We start from the raw sequence: 23,585 nt of genomic DNA, 5'->3' as shown, positions 1-23,585 counted from the left end.
AAATAAAAATAATTCAAACGGATGACTAATAGTATACAGTACCTTGCATTATTGGTAAATGGTTTTTATAGGCTGGCATAAGTTTAGAATAACAGAATTGGAAGGGACCTTGGAGGTCTTCTAGTCCAACCCCGCTGCCTAGGCAGGAAGCCCTACACCACTTCAGAGAAACGGTTATCCAGTCTCTTCTTAAAAACTTCCAGTGTTGGAGCATTTACATCTTCGGGTGGCAAGTAGTTCCACTGATTAATTGCTCCAACTGTCAGGAAATTCTCCTTAGTTCTAGGTTGCTTCTCTCCTTGGTTAGTTTCCACCCATTGCTTCTTATCCTGCCTTCAGGTGCAAAAACATAGAATATATGACTCCTATAATAGTGATCTCAAATCCCTTTGCTATAGATTTTTTTTTTACAAAAAGAAGGTGCATATCTTAGGTTTATAAGATATTAATTTCATTTCTTTAAAACATTTGTGTAGCCCCCATGTTTTTTTTAAATAAATTTTTACTGAACAAAAACATTAAAATGAACATGATTTAATTGTCCTGACAAACCTATTTGTCGTACATATCTATTGTAGATTGCATATAGTACACATTTACATAATATATACATTTATACATTACAGTAGTTTTCCATATTTCTAATCTACTATCTTAACATCCTTATCTTGTTTTAATTTTAATTTTAAGTCCTTCCTTTTTCCCCACCATTGGTAAAATTTATCCCATACTTTATAGTATTCAGAATCATCCTTATTTTTTATTTCCAACGTTAGTTTTGGCACATGTCCAAATCTTTTTAATTATCTTGGTTTCGTGGGGAATTTCCTTAATTTTTGAGCATAAGCTAGTCTTGCTGCCGTCATCACGTGTATTATTAGATACATTAGTTCCTTATTGTATCTCTCTGTATTGATTCCCAGAAAATAATAATAATAATCCGGTTTATACTCAAGTTTAATCTCACCAATTTCTTCTAACCAACTTTGAATTTTATGCCAAATTTCCTGGGCTTTCCTACAAATATATGATAATACGATCAGTTTCCCTGGAAGCATTTCAAACAAATAGGGGATAAATTTGGATACATTTTAGCTAATTTTGTTAGTGGGATGTGCCATCTGTAAAACATTTTGTATAAATTTTCTTTATACGATGTTGGTCAGTGTTACTTTTTTTTATTTCTCTCCCATAGGATTTGCCATTGGTCCAAATTAATACCATATCCAATATCTTTCGCCCAAGCCAACATTGTTTCTTTTACTTGTTCCTCCTCTAATTTATATTCCAATAAAACTCTGTAAATTTTCCTTTTCAATTTATCATCTCCTCCCAGTAATATTTCAACCAATTTCATTTTCTGTCTGCTAATCCCTCGTTCTTTCATATCTTTTCTATACCGTCATTGAACCTCCGTAGCCCCCATGTTAATATCATCTCCTTTTCAGGCACGTTGCTATTATTATCCATTCTTATTAATTTGATTTACATTTCAGAAAGAAAGATGATTAAGGTAGCTATTGACATTATCATGCATCGTTGCAAAACTATAAAGCAATTAAAAGGATTTGAAAATCTCATCGTCGTTCTAAATTCTCCGTAATTCCGCCTTTCTTGTTAGGCTGAAAAGTTTGTATTAACAGTTTTTCTAAAGAGAGGGACCAGAAAGATATATAGATTAAAATATATAGATATATATATATATATATATATATATATATATATATATATATATATATATATAAATTATATATAGATTAAATTTTATATCTATCTATCTATCTATCTATCTATCTATCTATCTATCTATAAAAATAGTTTTTATAGATCCTTTCTTCAGTATAAACTGATAGCCCGTAATGAACATGATCTCGTCTCCAGATTGTAATGAGTTAACAGAATCATAACAAGAGATTTGAGGCCTTAAAAGTTTGTTTAGGACTTTCAAGGTGAGAACCAATATTTAAACCAACGTTTCTCGATCTTGACCGCTTGAAGATAGGTGGACTTCAACTCCCAGAATTCCCCAGCCAGCAGCTGGCTGGGGAATTCTGGGAGTTGAAGTCCACCCATCTTCAAGTGGTCAAGATCGAGAAACACTGATTCAAAATGTGCCCAGTAATTAAATCAGAGGTGGTATTCAGCAGGTTCTGACCAGTTCTAGAGAACCGGTAGTGGAAATTTTGAGTAGTTCAGAGAACTGACAAATACCACTTCTTTTTTTTTTTTTAAATAAAGTTTTATTTGGGTTTTCACACCCAAAATACAAGTAAAACATCTTTTTTGAAAATAGCATGGTCCCGGGTTGAACTTCTTTATACAGACACAAAACTCAATTTCATGCTCCTTTTTGTATTCTATTCCATATCTTAAACTACTTTATATTTTCTATATAGTTTTTCCCCTCTTTTAATTTTCTCAATTTTATTTTGATTATCTCATCTCAATTCAAATCATTATATTTATACTTTTGTCTGTTCGGTTTCAATTTCATATTATCTTTTCTCATTAAACAAATTTTCTCCTGTAGTTACTAATTGGAGTATGACACCTTTATATCTTTTAATTACATCCATTCAACTCTTATTTAAACTTCAATATATACCTTAAGCTTATGACCTTCAATATAATACATAATACATAACTTCCAATTGAATTCTGCTTGGCACATTCTGATAATACACACTATATTCTTTTTTTAAAAAAAGAAAGATTGTAAATATATGTAATTATAAACCCTCATTCCATTCCAGTTCAGTTCTATCATTAATAATCATTAAAACCATAAATCTTTAACACTTCTTTTCAATTAAATATCATACTTCCTTAAAAACACATATAATCTCCATAATTAATTTTTCCCTTATTTCTCTTCACATATGTTTTATAAATCATTAAATATACCTTTTGTTACATTTATTTATTGACAAGCATTCCACTGAATTACATAGCTATTTTATCAGACATTTTAATCATACATTGTTTCATATTTTCTAAAGTTATTTCTGCTTCTAATATAACCATACTATCTTATGTACCTTTGCAGAATCCCTTTTTCCATTAAGTTTTCACCCATTATCTCTAAATAGACCCTGTTTCTCTATATTTTGCTTCTGTCCTTTCTAACTTCTTTTCCTTTCTTTCTTCCCTCTCATCTTCTCCCTCCCCTTTTACCCCTTGTCTCTCTAGTTCTAATTCTCTCTTCTGCATTTCCCTCTTCTGTTGCTTTCTGATTTTATACTTATTTTTCACTCTATTTCTTTTTGGAGTTGTTTTTCACAATCTTAAACTTTCCATTCTCTTTCTCCCCTTTCCTCTCCCCCCCATCTAAGATTATTTGTTCATTAAAGATGGCTTCTTCTTTGTCACAATCTTCTTGTTCTGCAGGCATTTCTTGTTGTTTCTCATAATTCCAAATCTCCATTTCTAAAACTGAAATACGAAGCCAAAAGAACCTCACCCTTCTTGTGCATCTTCTTTGTACTTTTTAAGTTCCATTTTCAGTTCTTCTAAGAGCGGAGCCATTTTAAACAGTTTTAAAAAACCACCCGATTGATTTTAGTCATTCAAAACAATAACCAAGAATCCAGAAATCATCAAGTAATCCAGATAGTCCCGAGTTATGTCTTCTTATTTCTTTTTCGACTTTCTCTTCCTGGGGTTTTTGTTGCGATATTTCAGTTAGAATGTATCTTTTGGAAGTCTTGTTGAGATTTTGCTGTAAATTCTTTTTTAATTCTAGGCAGTCTCCTCCCTTCCAGATCCTGCCCTTTTATTCTTTTTCTCTCCTTTCCTGTTTTCAAAAGCTTTTAATTATCCAGAAATCTTTATTATCCCTTTGACTTTTTATTTTCAGCATTAAATCCCTATTGATGTCAAAGTGGATTTTTTTTCCAATTTCTTGCTTAAGTCTCTTAGCTGTCAGTATAGGAAAAGGAGAAAACCAAATCTTTTCCCTTTTCTCTCTCCTTCACAGCTTAAAAATCTTCTTAGGGAACAATGTTATTGTTTTTTAACAGTTTCAATTCCAGGTTACCTTATTTGTTGCTTTTGCTGTTTGACCCGGTCAACCAAAACTTTCTCTTCTTATCTTCCTCCTGCACATTCTTTTCTGGTTGAGTTCTTCTTTGTGGTGGCCATTTCTGACCTCCGCTGCAACCGCCTTTGGGAAAGGGAGTAATGGCCAGCTGGGGAGGAGAGATGCGGCTCTCCTCGACCCTGCTGGCGGTCTCCCCCCTCTTCACCACCTCTATGGGGTGGCTTAGCCCCGAAACCAGCCGGCTCGGGGCGCTCCAGTGGCGAGCACGGATCAAAGCCTCGCAGAGATGAGGTCTCGGTCTGTCGCTAAAGAGGCTCAAACCAGAAGTCGACAAATACCACTTCTGACTGGCCCCACCCCTATCTATTCTCTGCCTCCAGAGTCCCAGCTGATCAGCTGGGTCTTCTTTGGTTGCCCTGCACAGGAGAATGGAGCTGGAAAGCAGGTTAGTGGGATAGGGAGGGAATGGGGATTTTGCAGTATCCTTCTCCTGCCACACCCACCAAGCCATGCCCACCAAACCACACCACGCCCACCAAGCCAAGCCATGCCCACAGAACCGGTAGTAAAATTTTTTGAATCCCACCACTGAATTAAATGTGAGTTAAAGCAACTTTTCAAACTAGATGTGATGACCCGGGGTGTGGCACAAAGGCAACACAGTCACATAGGTGTCCCTTTAATTGCTCCAAATTTGCCCCCAATGTCCTGGTTACCTTCTGTCTGGAGAAAAACTCTCCCAGGAACCGCCTTTGGCTGCAGACAATCAAGTCCAAAACGTGGTCAACAAAAACTGTAACTGTAACTGCAAACATGACAAAATGAGGTAAATAGTCCAGTAGTGCAGGACCAAGAATTCCAGATGTGAGGGTATGGCAATAACTCAACATGGTTGGGAAGATGCCAGGAACACAGAGAAGCAAAGTCAACACAAGATAAACTCATGTTTGCTCCCAGCAGCTGCCGCAGTCAGCATGCATCTCTTTTAAACTCTCATTCCCAGGTGTGGCTAATGAAGGGAATCAGGGCCCTTTCTCCCCCCGTAAGTCATGCAAGTCACGTTGCTCCCTTCTCTATTCCTCCTTGCGTGCCCTAGGATGAAGAGGGGGTGGCCCTGGTCTTCCTCTGAATGCCCACCCGGACTGTGCCCTTCCCCCATTTCCTCCACAGCCTCCAGAGCCACACTCCCACTCCCTGTCAGATGCTCGACCTCCCCCTTGGAATCAGACTCCAACAGGGGCATGACACTAGGTATACAGTCTCTTTATCATTGCTCTCCGGCATTATACCCAACAAATATTCCTTTTTTCTACCGCACTTGTCCTACACAATCTGAGATTTTCCAACTCCACCCCATTGTGCAAAATCGTAATAAAACAAATATTAAGAGAAGCAGATTTTTTTTTCCCCTATAGCAGCAATACTAGCACATTTTAACTATAAACTTAGTATGGACACATTCATCACTCCACGTGCTAATTCTACACCTCTACAAGCCACGTTAAACACATCCCTTTTTCCCACCTTCAACAGCGCCCTTTGTGTGTGTGTGTGTGTGTTACATTTCCAGAGTAGTCTAACACACTTTCAGAATAACAGAATAGCAGAGTTGGAAGGGACCTCAGAGATCCTCTAGTCCAACCCCCCTGCTCAGGCAAATGGCTGTCCAATCTCTTCTTAACAACCTCCCGTGATGAAGCAGCAACAACTTCTGGAGCAGTGGCGGTATTCAGACGGTTCACACCAGATCGGGTGAACTGGTAGCAAGGATTTGGTGCGGATCGCCACACCGATAGTAAGTTCTGGCTGGTCACGCCCATGACCTGGTCGCTCGGTCACTGCTGGCTCATTGGCCCTGCCTGCCCGATGCTCACTCACTCTGCCCACCTGACGCTGGCCACCTGACGCACCCACTCAGTCACATGGCCACACCCACCTAGCCACGCCTGCCAAGCCATGCCCACAGAACCAGGAGTAAAACATTTTGTATCCCACCGCTATTCTGGAGGCAAGCCATTCCACTGATCAATTGTTCTCAACTGTCGGAAAATTCCTCCTTAGCTCCAGGTTGCTTTTCTCCTTGATTAGTTTCCATCCGTTGCTTCTTGTCCTGCCCTCAGGTGCTCTGGAGAAGTGGTCGCCAACCAGTGGGCCGGGGATCACTGGTGGTCCATGAGACAATTTTGGTGGTCCGCAGAGAAATGTCCCCCCCCAAAGCAATTAATCCAGGCTGCGCGGGAACACAAGGCTGTGCACCTACATGGCCCGCGGGAACACAAAGTTTGCGTCACTTGTATTGTGAACAACATGAGGTAGTGAGGGGAGGGGGAAAAGGGTGGAGGGGGCAACTTACTCCACTCACCCCATACACCTGGCCTGGCCACCGGGCTGCTTCTTTCCGCTTCTTTCTTCTTCTGCTTTGACTGCACGCAAGGAAAGCAGCAAAAGTCTTTCTTTCTCTCCCCCAAACACTGCCAGAAACGAGTCTTTGGGACCCTGCAAGGCCTCCTGCTCCAAGAGGCTGCACTGGCATGACAAGTCTCACAAAGTCTCATTTCTGGTGGAGTTTGGGGGAGAGAAAGACAGACTTCTGCAGCTTCTGCTGCTTTCCTTGCATGAAGCCAAAAGTCTCTCTCTCTCTCCCCCTCTGAGAACGGAACTGGAGACGGTATCCTGCAATCCCAAAGAAAGAATGATCGATCGGTAGGAAAATGGGGTGGGGAATTTTCCTGCAGACTTTTTGGGGGATTTTCCCAGGTCCGGGGGACTTCAAATGATGAGTTTGGTGGTCCCTGAGGTCCAAAAGGTTGGCGACCCCTGCTTTGGAGAACAGGGTGACCTTCTCTTCTTTGTGGCAACCCTTTAGATATTGGAACACCGCTATCATGGTCACCCCTAGTTTTCCTTTTCATTAAACTCAGGATTTCTGCGAACTTAAGCTAATCTGCCGGCTCTACTGATATAGAGGCATCCAAGGCCAACCGAGTTCTTTCCATCTGTGACATATTATTACCATATATTTAGACTATAAAAGTCTTCCTGGTGTTGGGAACATTTGCACAATGAGGGTCTATTTATATCATTGTTTCTGGCCACGAAGTGACCCTTGGAAAATTCTTAGCAACGCCTCAGTTCTCGGCAAGCCTGCCAGCAGGAGAGCGAACTGCACAGCTCTCGGCTTTCATGAGGAGATTTAAACCGCGTGGAGGGAAATCAATAGCTCAGCTCATTCTGACGAACGACAGGGATGGTACACGGCAGAGGAATGGATCCCTTCCCGACCTTTGGGGCGGGAAATTCAGAGGCTTGGAGGGCTCTGAGAAACATTCTAATAATGCATTCGGGACAAACGACGTATGGACCCCCCCACCCCCCAAAAACCTTGGAATATTTTGCATTAATTGGTGTCTTTGTGGAAACTTCTATAAATCAGAGGGTTTCAAGGTGTGGCAGAATCCCAAACACTAACTCCTTCCCTTCCTTCCTTCCTTCCTTCCTTCCTTCCTTCCTTCCTTCCTTCCTTCCTTCCTTCCTTCCTTCCTTCCTTCCTTCCTTCTTGCCTGCCTGCCTGCCTGCCTGCCTGCTCCCTCCCTGTCTTCTTCCTCCCTCCCTCCCTCTTCCCTCCCTCCCTCGTCTTCCTTCCTTCTTTGTTTCTTTCCTTCCCTTCTTCCTCCCTCCCTTCTTCCTCTCTCCCCTCTCTGTCTTCTTCCTTCTTCCCTCCCGCCCTTCCTCTTCTTCCTTCTTTGCTTCCTTCCTTCCCTTCATTCTCCCTCCCTCTCTTCTTCCTCCGTCCCTCTCTCCCTTCTTCTGGCCATCCCTTTCTCCCTTCCTTCCTCCCTTCTTCTCCTTCCTTCCGTCCTTCCTTCTTCCTTGTCCTTCCTTCCTATCTCTATTCCCTCCCTCCTTCGTTTCTTTTTCTTCTTTCTTTCTTTCTTTCTTTCTTTCTTTCTTTCTTTTTCTTTCTTTCTTTCTTTCTTTCTTTCTTTCTCTCTCTCTCTCTCTCTCTTTCCTTCCTTCCTTCCTCCTTCCTTCTTCCTTGTCCTTCCTTCCTATCTCTATTCCCTCCCTCCCTCCTTCATTTTTTTTTCTTTCTTTCTCTCTTTCCTTTCTCCCTCTGTTCTTTTTTCTTTCTTTTCTTTTCTTTTCTTTTCTTTTCTTTCTTTCTTTCTTTCTTTCTTTCTTTCTTTCTTTCTTTCTTTCTTTCTTTCTTTCTTTCTTTCTACTTTCTACTTTCTTTTCTTTCTTTCTTTCTTTTTCTTTCTCTCATTCTCTCTCTTTTCCTCCAATGCAAGCTTTCCTAAACAGACTCCTGGTTATTCTGCCAAATGGAGCGAAGGTGTAGGCAGAGCAAGCCACCTATCCTTCATCTCAAACCTCTCCTCTTTAAGTAAAGGATTACTGAATTCTACTTTGGGTATGAATCACTCCAGCTCATCTCCCAGGACATTGGATTACAGATCACAAAGTGGCTGTTTTTTGTTTTTGGGAGGGGGGAACAATGAGCCTACGCCAGCGCTGCAGAGGGAGAGGGTGAGAACGGCGTTAAAGAAAAAAGGTTTCTGGTTATCTAGAAAGGACTCAACCAACACAATGGTTTTTAAACACAAAGCGATTGTTAGTGGACAAGGTTCTTGTCCTCTATCTCATATTCTGTAACCCACGTTTACATTATCCCCATCTCCCCATATCTCTCTGCCTTCCTTCCTCCCAGTTTAAACCCCAACATTCAAGCATTCAAGATAGTTTATTGCAGGTCATGGACACCAATGCTTGGCAGTAAAAAAAAAAAAAGTGTTAAAAATGTGTTAGGCTGAAAAATTATCCCAGCCCTCTATTCTGTGAGTAGATCTGTGGCATTGCAGTTTGCTATGCCTGATAATGCATCAATTTATTTATTTTTATTCCGTTGGGCTCTGTGCTATCAGAACCAGAAAAACAGAGCGGGAAGGCACCTTGTAAGTCATCTAATCCAACCCCCTGCCTTAGTAGGAGACCCTACACCATTTCTGACATGTGGCAGTCCAATGTCTTCTTGAAAGCCTCCAGCACTGCCTCGGTGTAGCCGACTCTGAGCCACATCATTCATTGTCACCCTTGGTTTTCTCCCCACCTCCTGGGTATATCATAATTCACATTCTCCAATGGGACACCTCCATAGCCCAGAGTCATCAATCATGCTCTCCCGTTAGAGTTTTGCACGGCAGAAATCTTCGTTCACCTAATTACTTTGAAAACATTTACGGAATGCAGTTTCGATTTTCAAACTGCCCCACTGCTCCCCCTCCCCCTCCCTTTCTAAAAAAGACCATAGACCCTATTTTATGAGTTGGACACCTAATCTTCATCAATCCCACCGTGCAATTTGTAAATTATGAATAATATCGAGACGCTGAAGTAGCTATTTTCATTATGCGACGATCAGTTTCGTGAGTCCCATCCACCTGGAATTTTCAGGATTTTCGGTGGTCACGCGATCAAAAATCAGAAGCTTGGCAACTGACTCATATTTATGACGGTTGCAGCATCCGGAGGTCACGCAATCTCCTTTTGCAACCTTCAGACAAACAAAATCCATGGGGAAGCCAGATTCACTTAACAACAGCGTGACTAACTTATTGACCATGGCGATCCACTTAACAACCGGGGCAGGAAAAGGCCATCAGAAGGGGACAAAACTCACTGAACAAATGTCTCACTTCACCACAGAAATTTTGGGCTCCCTTGTGGTCGTAAATTCAAGGACTACTTGTAACAAACTACCATGACTCAACGCTTCCTTCAAAGGACCCTATTTCCTCCAATTCGGAAGTCGCAGCTTGCTTTGTGTTAACAATTTAGGATTTACTGGTTTCTGGGTTGGTTATCCCGTGTGTGTGTGTGTGTTGTCAACTAAAAAGATACTCCTCTGGTCTTTCTAACTGCCAGCAGAAAGGGAGTTGGGGAAAACGGTGCATTCCTTAAGTGCCTAGATAATCACCCTGGTAGCCCAAAGTTGTCGGCGTGCAAGAATATTACTGGAGAGCACGATTGATGACTCTTGGCTATGGATGTGTCCCATTGGAGAATATACATCCAGAGGGTTGGGGGAAGACCTGGGTCAAGGGGGAAATGAATGGTGTATTTTAGTGTTGGGTGCACCCAGCTAACGCCGATTCTAATAAATCCATTTTATTTTCTCTGAGAGATGCGGCTAGAGACTTAAGATTTGAATGGGGGTGGATTTGTTGGAGTCCTGACATATATATGTGTGTGTGTGTGTGTGTGTGTGTGTGTGTGTGTCCCAAAGGGCGGCTCCTCAGATCTTTCAATCATGTTGTGAGGTGCCATTAATTAAAGACTCTTAAGGGCAATTTGGAATCAGCAGATGAAAAATGCCAAACGAACGTGATTCATGGCACTTTTGTCGAAGGCAGCAGCTCTGGCGTAATTTATATGTTCTGCTCAGGCTGATAATTTGACATATGATAATGCGGGAATCATTCAAATTACGGCTTAATTTAGCACCCATGAATCTCGGGGTGTTCGTTCCATTTCTCCATCAGCCCCAATTAAGGGACACTTGTGAAGAAAAGTCAGCGGATGTCAGAGAGAGAGAGAAAGAGAGAGAGAGAGAGAGAGCGAGAGAGAGGGGTTTAAAGATTCTGACAGGAATTCAGGACATGGATCTGGCTTAGGCCTAGTTTGAGTCTGAAAGACCATGAGAACGGTTGAGAAGGGTGTAAGCAAAGTCTTAGCGGGCGAATCTTGGAAAACCTTTGTGCGTTCCATTTTCAAAGGAAAGAAGATTTTAAGAACCATGGGGTCCTTGGTGGTTTGCAACTGGCGGACAGAACTTGTGAATGTTCCAACACTGGAACTTTTTAAAAAGATGTTGGATAACCCCGTTGTCTGAAGTGGTGTAGGGTTTCCTGTCTAAGCAGGAGGAGGTTGGACTAGAAGACCGGCTAGGTCCCTTCCAACTCTGCTATTCTAATATGTTCATGACCAAACTAGGTAACATTACAGGTTACATATTAATAGAGTTGGAAGGGACCTCGTAGGTCATCTAGTCCAACCCCCCCCACCCAAGCATGAGACGCTGTACAGTTTCTGACAGATGGCAGTCCAGTCTTTTCTTGAAAGCTTCCAGTGATGAAGCTCCCACAACTTCCAAAGGCAACTTTTGTTCCATCGGTTGATGGTTCTCCCTGTCAGAAAATTTCTCCTTATTTCCAGGTTGAATCTCTCCTTGATCAGTTTCCATCCATTATTCCTTGTCTGGCCTTCAAGGGTGCCTTGGAGAATAGCTTGACCCCTTCCTTCTCACTGGGGCAGCCCCTCAAGTATTGGAACACAGCTGTCATGTCTCCCCTGGTCCTTCTCTTCCCTAGACTAGTTTCCTCAGTTCCTACAACCGTTCTTCATATGTTTAGTCTCCAATCCTCTAATCACCTTGGTTGCTCTTCTCTGGCTCTTTCTAGAGCGATGGTCTTTAAACTTGGCAAGTCCCAGAACTCCTGAGCTCACATGACCGGAGGAGGAATTCTGGGAATTGAAGTCCAGAAGTCTTAAAGCTGTCAAATTTGAAGACCTCCGTTCTAGAGATTCTACATTGCGCGCAAAGCACGCAATCCCCGAACTGGTGGAATCCCACCCCCGGCTTCTCGGATGAGAAATGAAACTTCTTCAAAGAAAAAAAACCAGAAAGCCCAGTGACCTCTTGAAAAAAAAAAAAAGGCCCCTTTGGGACAACCATGTCCTGGATGACGGAGAACTTCCATAGACGTTCTTCTATTGATGAGTAATTGCTCTTAATTCTTGACTTTTCTCCTTCTCCTTTCAGGTACCTTCTGGGAAGCATGGATTGGCAGCTTTGGGGACTGGCTTTCTATCTCCACGTGGCTTTCTCAGCTTCTTGGGACTGTGTGTCTCGGTGTTCCCTGTGTCTTCTTCACAACCAGGATGGAGAGGAGCCCATTAACCCTCTAGTAAGTTACAGCAGATGTTGACCGGAACGCTATCTATGGAGCTTCTCAGTTAATCCAGGTCCTGGTTGTCCCATGGGTGCTTTGTTTTTTCAAAAGGCAAAACTGGACTTTCTTGTGTTTTGGCTTGGAGACGTTTCGCTTCTCATCCAAGAAGTTTCTTCTGTTCATGAAGAATTGAAGAAGTTTCTTGGATGAGAAGAGAAACACCCGGGGAATGGGGGCCTTCAAAAATTTTAGCAACAGGTCTCTCTGCCAGGTTGCTGGGTGGGCGTGGCCATGCTGGGTGTGGCCTAGTCAGCCTCTTACACCAAGGCCGGGGGCAGGGGGATGTTTTCACCCTCCCTGGGCTCTGGGGTGTCAGCTTTGGAAGCTGTATTAGCACCAGACTTTTCCACACTGTCACATTCTTGAGCCTGGATGGGTGGAATTTCTTGGAGTGGTTGTGGTTGCATTAACAGTGGGATTCAATCAAGATCAAGGGAGGTAGTAATACCACTCTATAAAGCCTTAGTAAGGCCACACCTAGAGTACTGCATCCAGTTTTGGTCACCACACTATAAAAAAGAGGTTGAGACTCTAGAAAAAGTGCAGAGAAGAGCAACCAGGATGATTAGGGGATTGGAGGCTAAAACATACGATGAACTGTTGCAGGAACTGGACCTGGCTAGTCTAGGGAAGAGAAGGACCAGGGGAGACAGGAGAGCATCTTCCAGTATTTGAGGGGCTGCCACAGAGAGGAGGAAGGGGTCAAGCTATTTTCCAAAGAACCTTGGAAGGCTAGTCAAAGAACAGTGGATGGAAATTGTGCCATATTGAATGACCTTGAATTAACAAAAGAATTTTATTTTGTCTACTTAGAGCTACTTAATTGAAATCATTCCCCTCCCACTTTCTCAGGCTATGTGGCAGTATGGAATATGTGTAAAGCTGTGTAAAGTGTGTAAAGCTGTGTGTAAAGTAGTGTTTAAAGCTGACACAAGGAGAGATTTAACCTGGAAACTTTCTGACAGTGAGAACGATCAACCAGTGGAACAGAAGTTGCCCTCGGAAATTGTGGGAGCTTCATCCCTGGAGGCTTTCAAGAAGAGATTGGACTGCCATCTGTCAGAAATGGTGTAGGGTCTCCTGCTTGGGCAGGGGGTTGGACTAGATGACCCACAAAGTCCCTTCCAACTCTGATTATCTGTTATCTGGTTAGACATAATACCATTCTTCTTCTAAGTCAAGGTCATGTTATTTCTGCACCTGGCTGAGAGGACATCTCAAGCTGGGATGTATGGTGATTGGGGCATGTGATGCCATGAGGGGTGCAGGGGGTGCCATTTGTGCCGGCACGCGAGCTGCAAGCAAACGTACCTCACTGCACATGTGCGCACCTCACAGCTGATTTACGGCTGGTTTGAAGCCTTTTTAAGCCTCCCAGAGGCTTGAGGAAGGCTTCTGCAGGCTTCTGCAAGCATTGCAGACCGAAAACTAAGCCCCATTTCATCACTTCCTGTTTTTCTGAAAATACTGGAAGTGACAAAACAGGGTTAGTTTTTGGCCTGCAAAGCCTGCAGAAGCCTGCAGAAGCCTTCCTCAAGCCTTTGGGAGGCCGAAAAAAGGCCTCAAACCAGTCGAAAATCAGCTGTGAGGCGCGCGCATGAGCAGTGAGGTAAGTTTGCTTGCCGGCAAAAATGGCTCTGCATGCCACCTATGGACCACGTGCCATACGTTCACCATCACGGGCCTACACCATTTCTGACAAAGGGCAGTCCAATCTCTTCTTGAAACTTTCAAGTGATGGCGCTTCCACAAATCTGGGTCTGGAACCCATACAGATTTCGGCTCCGTGTGCCGGCTAGAAGGTCCAGTGGGATGCATCGGAGAACAGGGTCCATTCCCCGCTCCCCCCCAAAAGTTGATGCATTGTTTTAAACCACCCACACTCACTGGGTGTGATGGGCAATATAAGACTTCACTAAAATGCAACTTACGATCCCAATGGAGCCCCAAATTTTCATTGCTAAATGAGATGACTGTTAAGTGAGTTTTTTTACCAACTTTCTTGCTGATGTTAAGTGAATCACGACAGTTAAGTTAGTAATGTGGTTTTTTTTTTAAATTTATCAACTTTATTGAATACAAAAAATTAAAATATACAAATATACAGACTCAAAAACCAAAGATTCATAGATACAAACGTTACCATAATCTCTGTGGTAAAACTAATTAAACTTTCCTTTAATACACTTGACAGTGAGTTAAATATTTCCTAAATTATATTATGTGGCAGTTATTTCTTACTTCCTATGGGTTCTCTGTTATTTTTGTTCTATCAAACATAATGTTCTGTTGTTAATATTTGTTGTTGGATTATACTTATTTATTTTTACCAATGAATTCCTTCTATTGATTATTTAAAATACGAGAGAGTCTAAGACTGACATTAACGATTCCTGTTTGTTATTGTATGTATCGTAATATGTTTCATAAATTTATTTCCCCCTCTTGATTCTCCTTTTCATTTTTTTTCCATTAATCAATCTTACCACTTATTCCAGGTCGAGTAAAATTCCGCCTCCTCTTTTCCTTTTAATTTTAGTGTGAGTTTTTCCATTTCTGCACATTCACAATTTTTTTGAATAATAAATTGTATTAGTGGTATATTAAAATTGAGCCAGTGAGATACGTGCCGCTGTTAGGATGTGGATAATCAAATATTTTACTTTGGAGGGATAACTTTCCTTAATGATACCCAGAAGATACAATCTAGGTTCTCACTCCAATCCACCCTGGACAATTTGTAATGTGGTTGTTAAGTGAATCTGGCTTCTTCGTGGACTTTGCTGTTTAGAAGGTCACAAAAGGAGATCATGTGACCCCAGGACACTGCGACCATCGTAAATATGAGTCAGTGGCCAAGTATCTGAATTTTAATCATGTGTCCACTGGGATGCTGCAAAGGTCGGAACTATGAAAGAGGGTCGTAAGTCCCCTTTTTTCAGGGCTGTTGTAACTTCAAATGGTCACTAAATGAACTGTTGCAAGACGAGTGTCAGGGCTCCAACAATACACCCCCACCCATTCAAATTGTAAGTCTCTAGCCATATCTCTCAGAGTAAAAAAAAATGATTTATGTGATGGCCCGGAGTGTAACACAAACGTAACGAAATCCAAAACGTAAATAAATGTCCTTTCATGCCTCCAATTTGGCCCCACCCTTCTATAATTCTCACTTGGAGATAAAACTTATTCAAAAATAGTCTTCAAAAGAAAGCAATACAGTCCGAACTTAATGAGCAGAGAGAGGTGAAATAAAAAACTGAAACAAACTGCAATGAAGGAATTTCCACAACGGACCAGGATAAGTAATTACCAACTTCGAGGAGATAGCAAGGCACAGTCTGTTGGAAGGACACCAACCAAGATAACTTCATCCCAAAATAAAACACACTTTGCGTCTGGCAACGCTGTGTTTTAATCCTCTCTCTTATATACTAGTCTCCCCAGCTGCAACCAATGAGGGGGATCATGGCCGCTTTCTCTCTTGCAAGCCAAGTTGTTTCCTTCTCCATTCCTCTCTGCATATCCTAGGATGAAGAGGGGATGGGCCTGGGTCTTCCTCTAACTGCCCAGCCGGCCTCTTCCCTTCCTCAGCCTCCTCCACAACCTTCACACACACATCTCCATTCCCTGCTGGCTGTTCCTCCTCTCCCTCAGAGTCTGACTCTAACAAGGGCATGACAATTTATTTGGAATGACCACGTCGGCATTACCTGGATGCAGCGGACACTAAGACACATCATTCATTTCCCCCTTGGTCTTGGTCTTCCCACCACCCCCTGGATGTCTATTCTCCAATGGGACACATCCATAGCCAAGAGTCATCCATCATGCTCTCCAGTAATAATCTTGCGCTCCAACATCTTCGGGCTGCCAAGGCGATTATCTGAAGCATTTAAGGAATGCACTGCTTTCCCCTGCTCCCTTTCTGCTGGCAACTAAATATTTTTTTTAGTGGACAACAAGGACTATCTGTAATTCTCTTGGCTGTTTTTTTTATTTTTATTTTGGCAGCACTGTGCTTTGGGGTGCCAAAGTATCTCGGTGTCCAGTCTGGAGTGGCAGAGATGCGAGCGAGTCCTCGCAGCCTTAACCTCCTTTCCAATGGAGGAAGAGGAGGAGGCTGCTGGCAGATCCCAGGTGAGTGGGAAAAGGTGTTCTTTTTCAAGGTTGCTGATATACACATAAATACACACAAAGTTCTGAGCTGACAGATATACCACAGTTTTCGGAAGATAACATAGGCAGAGAGCGTATAATAATAGAGCTGGAAGGGACTTTAGAGGTCTTCTAGTCCAACCCGCTGCTTAAGCAGGATGCCCTGTACCATTTCAGGCAAAATGGTTGTCCAATCTTTCCTTAAAAGCCTCCAGGGATGCAGCAAGTTGTTCCACTGGTTAATTGTTGTCACTGTTCCACTGTTCTCATTGTTCTCTCCGCTCCTCCCCTTTCCTCCCTCCCTCCCTTCCTCCTTCTTTCCTCTCCCTCCCTGCTCTCCTTTCTCCCCTCCCTGCCCCTCCTCCACTCACACACTCTCTCCCTCCTTCCTTCCTTTCCTTCCTTCCTTCCTCCCTTCCCCTTCCTTCCTTCCTTCCTTCCTTCCTTCCTTCCTTCCTTCCTTCCTTCCTTCCTTCCTTCCTTCCTTCTTTCCTTCCTTCCTTCCTTCCTTCCTTTTCCTTCCTTCCTTCCTTCCTTCCTTCCTTTCCTTCCTTCTTTCCACTTTTCCCCTTTCCCCTCCTTCCTTCCTCCTTTCCCCTCCTTCCTTTCTTTCCCCCTCTTCCTTCCTTCTGCCTTCCTTACCCTTCCTTCCTTCTTTCCCACTCCTTCCCCTTCTTCCCCTTTTTGTCCTTCCTTCCCCTCCTCTTCCTTCCTTCTTTCCTCTCCTTCCTTCTTCTCCCCTTCCTTTCTTCTTTCCTCCTCTTCCTTCCTTCTTCCTTCCTTACTTCCTTCCTTCTTTCTCCTCCTTCCCCTTCTTTCCCCATCCTTCTTTGTCCTTCCATCCCCTCCCTTCTTCCTTCCTTCTTTCCCTCCCTCTTTCCTTCTTTCTCCTTCCTTCCTTCCTTCCTCCTTCCTTCCTTCCTTCCTTCCTTCCTTCCTTCCTTCCTTCCTTCCTTCCTTCCTTCCTTCCTTCTTTCCCCTCTTTCCTTCCTTCCACCTCCTTCCTTTCCTTCCTTCCTCTCCCTCCCTGCTATCATTTCTCCCTCCTCCCTCTCCCCTTCTCTGCCTCTCCTCTCCTCTCCTTCCCTCCCTCCTTCCTTCCTTCTTTCTTTCTTTCCTTCCTTCCATCTCCCCTCCCTCGTCCTCTCCCCCTTATTTCTCCTCTTATTTCCTTCTATCGTCTCCTGTCCTGTTTTTCTCTTCCTTCCCCTCTTCCTTCCTTCTTGTCTTCTCTTCCTCTGGTCTTCTTCTCTTCTCTTCTTTTTCCTCTTCTCCTCTTCCGTTTTCTCCAAACAGCGTATCCTCACCCAAGGAGATGCCAGTCGGTCCTACGGAGGCTTCCTCCAGAAGATGGCAGAGAGGGCAGAGCCGGAACCGAAAGACGACGAAGATGACCTGGAGACGCTGGGAATTCGGGACCTGGTGTCCCACAGAGAGGAGGAACCCGATCTGGCCTCCCTCAAGGTGGAGAGGAAGCGCTACGGGGGCTTCCTTCGTAGGTTCCCCAAGAGGGGCTCCGGGGCGGTGGGCACCGAGGAAGAGGAGGATGGGGGAGACCTGGAGGACCTACACAAACGTTACGGGGGCTTCATGCGCAGGATCCGTCCCAAACTCAAGTGGGACAAGCAGAAGCGCTACGGTGGGTTCCTGCGCCGTCAGTTCAAGGTGACCACGCGGTCAAAGGAAGGGCCCAAGGCCGCCTCTGTGGAGGTGGTTGACCTATAGAGGCTCAGAGCGCGGCAGACAAAGTCCTTCTCCAGCTCAAACCCTTCCCCAAAACTTGAGGCTCGCGGAGAGACAACCCCCTCGGACCCCCTGCCCTTCGCTTTCCCCCTTTCTTGTGCCAGCCCAGCCGTGCAGAGAACGCCCTGTTAAATCTGACCAGGGAGGACAGGGTTGGAGGGCAATGTGAACAAACCAGCATTGGTGGCTTAAGATTTAAACGTGCTTTTGGGTTTGGGATGGTGGGCTTAGTCGGACCCCTCCTCCTGGCTGCATTTGTACCAGAAGCTAAGCTTGGTTAAATTAACTCCAGTGGTGAGATTCAGCCGGTTCGGATTGGTTTGTGGAAACCGGATGTTAAATTTACATCTGGTTCACCGAACCGGTAGCTGAAGTGACCCGGCTGGCTCTGTCCACTCCTCCCAGGAGTCTCCACATGGCCTGTTTTGGATACAGGTAAGTGCAGGGCGTCAAGGCTCATGTTAGGGCGAAAAACAGGCTGACCCAGAAGTTGTGGAAGTCCAGAAACGGGCCTGTTTCAGGCTTCTGGAGGACCTCCAGAGCCTGAGGAAGGCCATTTTGCCCTCCCAGAGGCCCGAGGAAAGCCTCAGGAGTCTGGGTAAGGTGAAAAGCAGCCCTCCTGGAAGTTCTGGTAGGCCACACCCACCATGGCCATGCCCACCCAGCAACCGGACAGAGAACTGGGATTTTTTTAAATCCCACCTCTGATTTAACACTTATATGTTTTTTGGGGAAAGCTGTTCAAAGACAGTTCTCTTCAGCCTCTAAAACAGAGGTGTCAAGACTGGTGGACTTCAACTCCCAGAATTCCCTAGCCAGCATAGGATATCTGGCTGGGGAATGCTGGGAGTTGAAGTCCACACGTCTCAAAATGGTCAACGTTGAATAAGGCAGTTTGTTCAGTAAGTCATGCCCGATTTGACGGTCTTTCCCCCCCACCACACAGCTGTTAAGCATAATGGAGCAGTCATTAAGTGAATCATGTGGTCATTAAGTGAATCCACCTTCGACCTTTGAGGCTTCTAGTTGGGACCCAGCCTGAAAGGTGGCAAAGGGCCGTCAGTTGACTCCCGGATGCTGCAATTGTCGTAAATATATGCCAGTGTCCAAGTCCCAGAATGTTGATTACATGTCCGCGGAGCTGCTGCGACGGTTGTAAGTGCGAGGACCAGTTGTAAGACCCTTCTTTCCGTGTCTCCATAACTTTGAACGGTTGCTAAACCAACCGTTGTCAATCAAGGACTCTCCGTTTGCCTTTCCTGCCTAATTAGGCCAGAAGGCTAACAATGAACTCTAATAATATTCATAGTTATCCTGAACGTCCACAGAAGGGTTAAAGAAATCAATATTGTGTCCCCCCACAGCTACTTAGAAAAGCCCCTCCGACCCCATCTAAAATAAGAAGTGGAATTTTGATTGTGTAACTGCAGAAACCATTTTAATTTGTCTGACCCTCCTGGGAAAGTCCTTGATATCAATCGAAAACAGAATCAGAGACCTGAAAGGGACCTTGGAGATCTTCTAGTCCAACCGCCTGTTCGAGTGGAAGACCTTATACCATTCTGGACAAACGGCTGTCCAGTCTCTTCTTAAACACCTCCAGGGATGGAGTACCCACAACTTCTGGTGGCAAGCAGTTCCACTGGTTAATGGATCTCGCTTCCAGGAAATTTTTCGTTATTTCTACGTTGCTTCTCTCCTTGACTAGAACATAACAGAGTTGGAAGGGACCTTGTAGGTCATCTAGTCCAACTCCCCAACCCAAGTAGGAGACCCTACACCATTTCGGACAGATGACAGTCCAGTCTCTTCTTCAAAGCCTCCAGTGATGAAGCTCCCATAACCTCTGAAGGCAACTTCTGTTCCATCGGTTGATGGTTCTCCCTGTCAGAAAATCTCTCCTTATTTCCAGGTTGAATCTCTCCTGGTTCAGTTTCCATCCATTGTTCCTTGTCTGGCCTTCAGGTGCTTTGGACAATAGCTTGACCCCTTCCTCCTCTCCGGGGCAGCCCCTCAAATATTGGAAGATGCTCTCCTGTCTCCCCTGGTCCTTCTCTTCCCTAGACTAGCCAGGCCTAGTTCCAACCGTCATATGTTTCAGCCTCCAGTCCCCTAATCATCTTTGTTGCTCTTCTCTGCGCTCTTGTTAGAGTCTCAATCTCTTTTTTTTTATAGTCTAGTGATATTTATAGTTTGATGAACCATATTGTTAGAAAATCTGTTTATATATAGTACCACAGAGTGGTGAACAAAGAGTCACCATGTGCTTTACTGCTCAACTGTTTAACTGTTAACAGGAAACAGAGAACTCTACTTAGAGCGAAAGAACATAGAATATACACCATAGACCCAAATTTGTAAACACTGCCATCTACTGGCTGAATACTCCTGTAGCTTTCACATAAAAATACATCCCAACAATGCATTCCAACACATGTTTTATCCATTGATTTCCGTCAACAATGCCCTTGGTAAGCTACACCAACATCGCACAATTCTAAATTAATTCTTTGAATTCAGTGGGGCTTCCTCTCGCCTTAGAAACGCTGAAAGCTGCAACTCACAATTTTCCTGGAAAAGCAACATCAAATCTCTCTATAGGAATAAATCAATCCGAGCCAAAACTCCGACTGACTAAAGCGATAGATTTTCCTTTCTTGTTTTCTTTGTTGAAAAAAAAATGGCCATTAGTCTGATTTCTCATTCTATGCAGGTGGTCCTCGACTTACCATTGCAACCGAGCCCAACATTTCTATGGCTAAGCGAGTCAGTTGTTAAGTGCGCTTTCCCCCATTTTGCAACCTTCCTTGTGACCGTTATTAAGTGAATCATTGCCGTTGTTAAGTTAGTCACACGATTGTTAAGTGAATCCGGCTTCCCCGTTGATTTTGCTTGTCGGATGGTTTCAAAAGAGGATCACATGACCCCCGGGGACACTGTGACTGTCATAAATAGGAACCAGTTGCCGAGCCTCTGAATTTGGATCAAGTGACCCCATAGTAGTAGGGGGAGGCTGCAGTGGTGGGATTCAGCCAGTTTGCACCACTTTGGGAGATCCAGTTGTTAACTTTCTGAGCAGTTTCGCAAACTGGTTGTTGGAAGAACTCATTAGGGCAGGGAACCGGTTGTTAAATTATTGGAATCCCACCACTGGGCAGCTGCAACGGTCATAAGTGTGAAAAATTGTCATTAATTACATTTTTCAGTGTTGTTGTAACTGTCAGGATTCTGACAGTTACCCCCAATTAAATCATGAGTCTCGAGCCAAACTTCCAAAACTTCAAAAGGATTTAAAAACCATAGAAATATTTTATGAGTTGACATTCGGCTCCCCTCACTTCTTGAAGGTGACCTCAAAACAAATTTACTGCAGGTATAGGACTTCGGGTTGCAAACCCTCCTCCCTTTCTGCCATGTCAGCCTGACTTTCTCTCCATGTATTCCAGTTGTCAGGAAGTGATTGAAGAGGCCAGATGTTCCCGTAATGATGATGAATAATGAGACTCGGCTAGCTGTCAGGATTCCAGCAGTTACCCCCATTTAAATCATGAGTCTCGAGCCAAACTTCCAAAACTTCAAAAGGGTTTATTGGGAGTTAACATGTCTGGCATTGCTTGGATGTAGCCGACTCTGAGACACATCATTCCTTGTCACCCTTGACCCTGGTTTTCCCCCACCCCCCTGGGTGTATCATAATTCATATTCTCCAATGGGACACGTCCATAGCCTAGAATGATCAATCAGGCTCTCCAGTTAGAATTTTGCACGGCAGAAACTTCAGTCACCTAGTTACCATCTTTGAAAACTATTTATGGAATGCACTTTCTTTGTTTTTCTTACAATGGACTTTATTCAATTTTCAAAAGTTTTAGAAACCTAAAATAAAATTATATACATCATTGTGTCAACGTCAAGACATAATTTTCATTTCTTTGTCATGTTTCTATACATACTTTCTTTCTTGCTACATTGCATTACCATTGAATATTCTTTCCCTTACTCTTATTACAAACTTACATATTTTCACCATATATTTCTCTTTTCTTCACATTAGATGTATACATTTCTGTACGTAATTTCCTATTCTTTACCTCATTACAACTTTAATTTCTTTTTATTCTTAAGCCATGCATACCAGGCACCCCAGACTATACAGTATGTCGATTCCTCTTTATCTTTCAGTCTTAGTGTCAGCCTGTCCATCTCTGCACAGTCTAATATTTTACTTATAACTGCTCTTTCTGGTGGTACATTTCCCTGCTGATAGAATGCACTTTCGATTTCCAAGCTGCCGCACTGCTCCCCTCTCCCTTTCTGTTGGCAACTCTAAAAAGACCATAGGAATATTTTATGAGTTGACATGCGTCATCTCTGCAAACGTTGGGTGCAGATTGCTGTAAAGGGTCTCTTTTGCCCCAAGCCCAGGTTTGTTGTGACATACAATAATATCCAGGTTTACAGACAGTGGCCAGGTTTGGTTGGCTTGACCAAATGATCATCATCATCAGCAGTAAGAGAAAAGAAACAAGAAATGGGTGTGAAAACCTTGGAAATTAAGCTTTGCACGTTGAAACACAGGTGCTCCTTGACTTAGGACCATAGCTGAGCTCAAAATTTCCGCTGCTAGGTGAGACAGTTGTTACCTGAGTTTTTGCCCCATTTTTCTTGCCACGGTGGTTAAGGGAATCCCTGCCATTATTAAGTTAGTCCCACGGTTGTAAAACAAATCTGGCTTCCCCACTGACTTCGCTCGTCAGAAGTTTGCGTGACTCCAGAATGCAGCAACCATCATAAATAGGAGTCAATTGCCCAGCATTTGAATTTTGATGATGTGACCATGGGGATGCAGCAATGGTCGTAAGAGTGGAAAACGGTCATAAGCCATTGTAACTTCAGTCACTAAGTGCACTGTTGTAAATTGAGGATTACCTGTATATGACAATCCAGAACAGTTGTTCATCTTCAGCTTCGATGGTAAGTATTAATGAGAATAGAATAGAATAGATTATAAAATAGAATAGAATAGAGAATAGAGAATAGAATAGAATAGAGAGAATAGATTAGATTATAAAATAGAATAGAATAGAATAGAATAGAATAGAGAATAGATTATAAAATAGAAGAGAAGAGAAGAGAGAGAGAGAAGAGAGAAGAGAAGAGAAGAGAAGAGAAGAGAAGAGAAGAGAAGAAAGAGAATAGAATAGATTATAAAATAGAATAGAATAGAGAATAGAATAGAATAGAATAGAATAGAATAGAATAGAATAGAATAGAACAAAACAGAATTCTTTATTGGCCAAGTGTGATTGGACACACAAGGAATTTGTCTTGGTGCAAATGCTCTCAGTGTACATAAAAGAAAAGATACAGTCATCAGGAGTCGAGAATCATAGTCATAGGGTACAATAAGCAATCAATCATACGAGGAAACAGTCAAGGAATTGAAGGGTCTTTGTGTTATGCAGACACTGAATAATGGCCTTTTCTGATTTTCATATTTCCTTTGATCTTCCTAACTGTCAATTCATGAATTCCTCACTGCGTGATCTGGGGAGAAGCTACCTTTCTACTAACTGAACGGCAGACTCTTCCACACAATTTTCTGTGGCCAAATTGCCACGGCCAACTTGCCA

General features: G+C 43.3%; 1 protein-coding gene across 2 annotated transcripts in view; it reads left to right on the top strand.

The window, feature by feature from the left end:
* Nucleotides 1–23,048, top strand: part of PDYN (prodynorphin) — a 29,655-nt gene extending 6,607 nt beyond the window's left edge. For both annotated transcript variants that reach the window (XM_026697332.2, XM_087928818.1), the window contains 3 exons: nt 11,862–12,006; nt 16,066–16,191; nt 17,506–23,048. In XM_026697332.2, coding sequence (XP_026553117.2) covers nt 11,878–12,006; nt 16,066–16,191; nt 17,506–17,934 — 684 coding nt within the window. In that variant the 5' untranslated portion in view covers nt 11,862–11,877 and the 3' untranslated portion in view covers nt 17,935–23,048. The remainder of the gene's footprint in view (nt 1–11,861; nt 12,007–16,065; nt 16,192–17,505) is intronic.
* Nucleotides 23,049–23,585: the final 537 nt, after the last annotated feature.

The sequence above is a fragment of the Pseudonaja textilis genome, chromosome 3 (genome assembly GCF_049901715.1).
Source record: "Pseudonaja textilis isolate UNSWEBS1 chromosome 3, rPseTex1.2, whole genome shotgun sequence".
Taxonomy (NCBI): Eukaryota; Metazoa; Chordata; class Lepidosauria; order Squamata; family Elapidae; genus Pseudonaja; species Pseudonaja textilis.
Note: the sequence above shows the minus strand (reverse complement) of the source record. Positions and strands in the feature narration are given on the sequence as shown.